The 8,047-nt window shown below is 43.2% G+C and overlaps 1 protein-coding gene across 1 annotated transcript; it reads left to right on the top strand.

Moving 5' to 3' along the window:
- The first annotated feature begins 553 nt into the window (after positions 1-553).
- Positions 554-2,947, top strand: RTL3 (retrotransposon Gag like 3). Its single transcript, XM_036840041.1, has 2 exons — positions 554-596; positions 1,196-2,947. The coding sequence occupies exon 2, from the start codon at positions 1,400-1,402 to the stop codon at positions 2,936-2,938; it is 1,539 nt and encodes a 512-aa protein (XP_036695936.1). The 5' UTR covers positions 554-596; positions 1,196-1,399; the 3' UTR covers positions 2,939-2,947.
- Positions 2,948-8,047: the final 5,100 nt, after the last annotated feature.

Genomic DNA, 8,047 nt, shown 5'->3' with positions numbered 1-8,047 from the left:
GTACCTTTCAACAAAGTTGACCTCCTCTAAAATCTTACCCTATTATACTTTGTCTAGATCTGTCCATGGTAAAATTCCCAAGAAAACATTGCAGAGAGGGACCCTAGGGACTGAGTAGGTGGGTGGGAGAAGGGACTAAGGTGCTGCAGGCTGCTCTCTGAGTAAGAATTAAACAAACAGCCCAGTGTGGATAGAGTGATGGGAGGTTACATTAGACGGACATAAAAAATAAAGTCCCAAACCACTGTGGTCATTCAGAAATGTTTGCAACTTTTCACAAGGGCAGTGGCATTACTCCCAATTTCCTGGCCAAATATTTATTAAAGTAACCAAGGGCTGAGTACATGAGGCTGCCTCACATGGGCGCAACATCCTACTTTCCTTGCTGCTCTAAACTGAGAGGTACTGTCAAAAAAAACTCTTCCACACTCGAAATAGCTACGTTACAGAGGAGAGTTGGAACGTGTTCTGGGAGTGGGTGTGTTTGTTTGAGTTCAGTGTATGCAGAAAAGGCAAGCCTCCACAACCATTCACACACTTCCCTTCTCAGCGATGGGTACGCAGACAGCCGAGCTCCTGGACTAAGTCTCTGAATGGTAATGTACATTTATAAAGATTATTTTCTTAACTATTTTGAGGCATTTTATAAATAATGTGCATGTGTCTGCTGAGCGCATATATATTTTTTGTCAACTTTTGCTTGTTTTCTCCTGAGGCTGGTCTTGTGTGGTTACTTATGTGGTATGATTTCTGAGGTGTCAGAAAGAGCTCACCCCTACCTCCTACCCCAGCCACCCAAAAATATCTCTTGGGTTGGCCCACCACAGAACTTAAAATCCCCACATTGCTCAAACATTTGATTTAGTCATTGAAAGCAGCTGTTAAAATCCAAGTGTTACATTGGGATATTAGGCAGACATTAGAAATTAAAGACTATATAAAACAGGAAAAAATATGGAGAAATTGTTTCTAATATAATGCTCACTTTCAAAAGAAGAATGCAAAATAAATACACGGATTTGGTCAGATGCTGTTCTTAAAATGTCATGGGGTCAGAGCCAGCATATATGACCCAGTTCATGAATATGAGCCTATAGTAAAAGAAATCCAGCACTGCTGGGCAAGTTTTGTCATGATTTATTTTGAATGAGTGCTTTCCACAGTTTCTGATCCTCAGATCCCACTCTCTTCACAGTGTATCTGACACCTCCCTTTGCTGAGCTCCGGGGGCTCACAGTGACCTCCTGTTAATCAACCTTGGTGGGGCCCAAATCCCCACTTTCTGGAAAACTCAAGGAGCCTGACATCTGCCTGTGAGGAGCTTTTAGAAAGACCTCACAAGCGCTCACCCACTCTCTCTTGGCAGCAAACTGCCAAACCAAGTCCATTTCCTCAAAAGATGGTGGAGGACTTAGCAGCCTCCTATATTGCTCTGAAATTGGAGAATGAAATTCTGCAGGCTCAAGTGCAGCGGCTGATGGAGGAAAATGCTGCCTTGCAGTCCCAGATCCCAGAGCTCCAGAAGCCCCAAGCAGCCAAAGAGGATGAACCACTCCAGAAGCCCTCAGAGGCCCAGGAGACCCAGAGACCCCCAGAGACCCTGGATTTCCCAGCAGCCTTGGAACCCCAAGAGCTCCCAGAGGTCAAGGAGCCCCAGAAGCCCAGAGAGACTCAGGACCTCCCATCCTGGGAGCCCTCAGCAGCCCAGGAGCCCCAAAAATCCTTGGAGCCCCCAGCAGATCCAGAGTCTCTGGAGTCCCCAGCAACCCAGGATCCCCAGGCACCTCCAATGGTCCACGAGCTCACAGGAGCCTGGATATCCCATAAGCCCTCAGAGGCCAAGGAGCCTCAGAAGCTCCCAATGGCCCAGGAGGTCCAGAAGCCCGCAGAATTCAAGGAGGTTCAGGAGCCCCCAGATACCCAGGATGCCCCAGCAGGCCAGGGGACCCAGAATTCAGAGCTCCAGGATCCCCCAAATGCCCAGGAGCTCCAGGAGGCACCAAAATGCCAGGACACCTCAACACACCTGGAGTCCCTTGAGTTTCTTGCCCCCCAGGAGCTCCAGGATCCTTCAGATGCCCAGGAGTTCCTAGGACTCTTAACACCCAAGGAGCCCCTGGACGGCCTAACAGCTGCTGAAACATCAGCAGCTTCAGAGTTTCCACAGTCTTCCAATGGGTTAGAGGCTGAAGCTTTCCCTCTAGAATACCCTTTAGCCTTCAATGGGGATGCCCAGAAGCTTCCTGAGTTTCTGGTTCAATTGAATAGTTACATGAGAGTCAGAGGGCACCTGTATCCCACCGAAGCAGCTCTGGTAAGCTTTGTTGGCAACCGCTTCTCAGGTGAAGCAGGAAAGTGGTTCCAGCCCTTAGTAGATATCCAAAGCCCCTTGCTGGAGCAATTTGAAAGTTTCATACAAGTGCTCCAGGATACCTTTGACAATCCAGAAAACATGGAAGATGCCAACCACCGCATCCGTAAGCTCTGCCAAGGGGAGGACCATGTCCACCAGTATGCGACCCACTTCCACATCATTGCTCAAGAGCTAAACTGGGATGAAAGCACCCTCTGCATCCAATTTCAGGAAGGGCTTGCCAGTTCTATCCGAGATGAACTGTCTCGCACAAACCCAGCCACCAACCTATCTGATCTGATCACCCAATGCATCACCCTAGAAGAGAAGTTAAGTGGTAAGCCTGATCTAAGTCCACAAGAGGCAAGTCCCTCTCAGGAGAAAGCTGGGTTTGATAGTCCACCAGATGAAAACCAGCCTGTGCAGGCTTCAAGCAATCGGCCACACCTCAGTGAAGCCGAACGAGCCCGCCGCCGTGAAGGCCACTTGTGCCTCTACTGTGGTTATCCTGGTCATTTCGCCAGAGATTGCCCTGTCAAGCCTCATCGTGCCCAGCAGGCGGGAAACATCGAGGCCCGGCGGTAAGGGGGAACCCGGGCGGGCCAATCTACAAATATGCCTCCCCCTCACTTCCAATATCCATGTCTCGTACTCTCTGGCTTACTGTTGAAATCCGACTGGGAAGACGACAGTTTTTTGAGCAAGCGATGGTGGATTCAGGCTCCTACAGAAACAGCATTGACCATTCTGTGGTTCTTCGAGAGAAGCTGCCCATCCGCAATAACATCTTTCCTCTGATGCTCGAAACCGTAGATGGCCGTCCATTGATTAATGGACCCATAACCAAGGAAACACCACCTGTTGAAGTTAAAATTGGAAACCACGTTGAAGAGCTCCAGTTTGACATTATTCATGCGCCAAGGTACCCTCTGATTCTTGGAATCCACTGGCTTGAAACACATGATCCTAACATCGAGTGGAGTACCCGCACTGTGTCCTTTCCATCCCGTTATTGTCACTACAATTGCTTCAGGCACAGGTGGAATAGAAGACGACGTGATGAAATAATTGCTGGGTAGATCCTATGTCCTAGTGACTGCTCCTAGCAACCTGTCTTCTGTTACCTCAGCTGTCATCAGCGTTTGCTGCTCACAGAATCTTCCACTGAATCTCTGGCAATGAACTAAGGCTACCTGTACAACAACCCTGCCTCTCGGATCATGGACTGAACCTGACGACTTTGAGCTGCTTTTTTTTTTCCGCCAACCCTGCATGCCCCCCTCTTTGAACCCTGCATTAATGTGGGGATGTTTTAATTACAATTTATACTAACAATATGCATGAGAGTAGATAATAGAAACTAACATTGAAAAAGTATAGTTGTTAGACCGACTTGATTTTTTCCTTATCAAGATTTTCTTTATCACAACAATTGCAACATCTTTTCAATAAAGAAAATAAATTTGCAAGTGATATTTTTTTAAATTCAATAAACATGGGCAATTTCTACTAGTGTTTTAATTCTTTCTTGGATTAGCTGAGGGAAGAGAATAAGACAGAAGTAAGTTGGGAGGGAGGGAGGGAATTGGAAGAGTCTCGAAGCTTGAATATTCCAGGAGTAGTGACAGGTCAGTGAGCGATGGGGTATAGGGAGATGGAGAAAGTAGGAGGCTGGTTGGAGTGGAGGGAGATTGGATGAGGTATAGAGGAATTAGAGAGAGGATAGAGGGAAAGTTGAGAAGAGGGTTTGGGGGAAATTGAAAGGAAGTTGAAAAGGGTTCAGGGGAGAGCTAGGGGGTGCTGAGGGCAGGGGTGTGGGGAGGGGTAAATTCCTACAAAAATAAAGGGTGCGCTGACAGAGACACTGAGCAGCTTTGAAAGCAAACTTCTTGGACTTCATAAGTTAACCAAAGAAAGGCACTGGAGAAGGTAATAAGACCCCTCAGTGACCCAGCTTTCCTGGTAAAGTGACAAGATCTTATTCCCTGCAGCAGGAAAATTTGCCCTAGAGCTTATGCATGTTAATCTGTTCTTGTCGGTGCACAGGAGTAGAGTGGAAGGAATCAGCTTTCAACACATGCAGATCATTAGTAGCCAACTGTACGTGCTCTGCTAGCCATGCTGCTTGCATGACACACAGGAAGAGTCAAGTCAAGGAACTTATGTTCTTATGGACCTGAGAGGGGCTATTGTCCTGACTTAAATCACACAAACAGACAAACTACAGGGCTGTAGGGGTGGATGGAGGGGGCTGGATCTCCAGGTCTCCAGGAATTTCCAGAGATATGAGGAGTATGTTCCCTCTGTGTTTCCAACTCTCCTTTGGGAGTCTTTTTCTGAGGCCACTTGAAGGATATTTTGCCTCTTACTTAGACAAATAATCAAATATATGATCATAACCCTAGAATGAGATAGGTGAGGAACTTACCATTCATTGAGCCCCTAATATCTTCCAGCTACATCAGGCATATTATACTCATTAATTGTATCCTTATTTCTCAGAACAACCCAGTGAAGTAGGTATGTTTGCTCCTATTTTATCAATGAGCAAACAGAGCTCCAGCAAGGCTAGTTCACTTGCCCAAAGTCATAAAGCTAGTAAGTGGTGGAGGTCTTTTAGGCTTTCGAAGCCTCTGCCCTTTCCCCTATAGCATGCCAATATCCATAATGCGGTGTTGAGAAACAAACAAGGTTGTGGCAGCAGAGACTGAAGTTAGATAACCTTAAAAAGTAGAGGAAAACTCAGAATAAAAATTGCAGGGACCATTTGAAAAGTAAATCTGTTTCCCCAGTTCCCTTGATCTCACCCCAACCCCTTCACACCCCAAACTTCCCTTTGCACCTCTTGGAGAACTTCCTTTTTTTAACTACTGGTATTTTTTCATGAAAATTGGAAGTCCATGAGCAGTCATTTACCTGTAGGACATCTGCACTAACTAGCAGCATGTGTAACACCCCTTAGATTGTCTGCCTAGCCACTTCCATAACCAATCCAAATCCTCTGCAGCCTTACATTCTACATCTTCTAGTCCTCACTGTCTTCCTCTTTCTTCCCTGAACAGTCTAACGTATTTCTTCATTATATACCTCCTTGTGGTATGTGGGGACATTTCTTAGGTATATGTACTATATCCCGCCAACCTAACCCCCCCCCCCACACACACAAATACTTAGCCTGGGTGCAGAGATAGAATCTTCTACATGCCTACATTTAACAGCATAGCCTAATGCAGTGCCTGGTACATAAAAGTTCTCCAAAGTGACTGCTTCAATGATACTGAATTATCATCACCCAGAGAAGGGTACTCGTTTATACATCATGGACTTTTCTTATTTTTTTCTCCTACTCAATTGCTCATCTCTACCACCAAAACCAAACACTAGTTGTCAATGTAGAATTCAAGACAAAAAAGTTGTAAGCCTCTATAAAGGAAAAATACCTTTTACTTGTCAAACTACCTGAAGCTAGGAAGACCAACTGTGTTGGTTTCCCCAGGATTGAGAGGATTCATGGGACACAAGACTTTCTGTGTTAAAACTGGGACAGTTCTGGGAAAACTGGGATGGTTGGTCAACCTACCTGGGCTCTAAATTTTTCTATCTGGCTGTAGAGGCTTATTTAACTACAGTACAATTTTTTATTTCAGGAAAAGGATCAATTATCTAATCATAGATCATAGATTAGATAGATCTAGATCTATGATCATAGATCATAGATTAGATAGATCATATCTAATCTAATCATAGAATCACATAAAGAAGTCTATTCCCTAAATTTTACAAATGAAGGAGCTGAGAAGGCTCAGAGAAAGGAAAGTTACTTAACATAGCTCAGCATTATCTGGATCTCCTGACTCCAAATCCAGTGTTCTTTTCACCATAAGCTACAGTTCTAACTCAGTAGTTAAAACTCGAGTATGTGGTCAGCACTGAGCTAGGTACTGTGGACAGTGGCTAAAGTATAACATGAGAGGTTTACAATGTGATCAAGGAGAAAAAATTAGCAGGCATTAGACAGCTAGCATAGATAATCAAATGTGTGGTGGTATCAAATATACCAAACTAAAACATTGTACAAGCTGATAAAACTAACAACAATAACTACCATTTAATGAGCACTTGGATTTTGCCAGACATTGAGCTAGGTGATTTATGTATTTGCAACTGTCTTCAAGGTAGATTTTATTAGCCCCATTATACAAACAAAGAAGTGAAGCCCACTGAGGTGAGGTTACTTGCCAAAGGTCACACTGCTAGGAATTGGTGGGTGCTAAAAACAAACCCTGATCTCTTTCACTCCAAAGCTGGAGTTCTGTCCAATACACCACACTGGTTCTCAGGCTGAATGACCTTTACTCTTTATTAAGTATTTTAACAATATTTTTTCACTAGACACGAGTTCTACTACCTTAGAAAAATATATTAATTTGTTAATGCATTCATTTATTTCTTAATTCAACAAGCACTTACTGAATGTTTTCTGTGTGTCAGACACAGGCATGGGAGAAGAGGATGAAAAAGGAAGAGGAAGAGAGGTTCAAAGATATCTACCGTATGACTCATGGTTCTTGCTCTGACCAAAATTTAATGGGGGAAGCTATTGTGTAACACAATACTGTGGCATACAGAGGAGAGAGCACTAACTCTGTTATAGGCTGGAAAAGTGTGTCTTGAGTTGGGTCTTGAATGAATCTGATTGGAAACAAGGGGGAGGGCAGGGCTTTCTATATTGAGTAAAGTGTACACACAAAAAAGCAAGTTGGAGGGCAAATCACAGTGTCTTTAGAAAAGATAGTTCTATTTCACTGGCGAGTAGGGGTGTATGTGCACATCTGTGTAGGGTGGGGGTGTGTAGGTGGGGAGATGAAGATTAACAAGGAAGTTGGAAGTTCCTATCAACCTAAGATGTTCAAACTTTATCCTGTGGGCAATTTGGACTGGAATCTTTGTTTTTCTTTTTCTTTTTTTTTCCCCCTGTATTAGATTTGGGTGTGTTTTCTCTCTCTTGCTGCAAAGTTATGCACACTCACTGTAAAAAAATTCATATATGTCACATGTTTATAAAATAAAAGTAGAAGTTTCTCCTTCCTCTTTGCCCTATATCTCACAAATTAGGAGGTTTTTAAGTGGGAAAGAAACATGATTAGTTTATATTTTAGGAATTTGACAGTGATGTGGAAAATGATAAGGGAGAACGTGACAAAGTACCCCCATTCTTTTTTACCTTCTTAGATTTTATGAAGATGGATCAAACCATCAAAGGCAAAATATTAAAAGTAAATTAAGCCCAGTTTTCTTCAAATATTTATTTTGAGTTTTTATTATGAGCAAGACAATGAAATATGCACAAACAGAAATGGACAATGTCCCTTCCAGCAAAACTTCTACAGTCTAGTAACAGATAAATGTTCATGAATTATAAGAAACTACCTTTCCATTTGGGGCTTTTCAGTTTTAAATTTTAAAGACTTTAACTGGAGAGGTTTTTCTGAAAAAATATATTCTGCAATATCTGGCACAGATAAAGAGAAAACAGCTAACTTTAGCTAACTTCTTTAGCTAACTTCCTTCTTTAGCTAACTTTTCTAAGTTTAAACTTTAACAGGAAAAGCTATACATTTTAGTAGCTTCTCTTTCTAGTTTGTTTTCTTAACAAATATTTCATATTTCATGCTATTAAAGTATGCTTGGAGT

Source organism: Balaenoptera musculus, chromosome X (genome assembly GCF_009873245.2).
Source record: "Balaenoptera musculus isolate JJ_BM4_2016_0621 chromosome X, mBalMus1.pri.v3, whole genome shotgun sequence".
NCBI lineage: Eukaryota > Metazoa > Chordata > Mammalia > Artiodactyla > Balaenopteridae > Balaenoptera > Balaenoptera musculus.
The sequence above is the reverse complement of the archived record's forward strand: the minus strand, read 5'-3'. Positions and strand labels throughout refer to the sequence as shown.

What these genes read in the sequence shown, in the direction of transcription:
- RTL3 (XM_036840041.1), top strand. Translation starts at nt 1,400, where the DNA reads ATGGTGGAGGACTTAGCAGCCTCCTATATTGCTCTGAAATTGGAGAAT.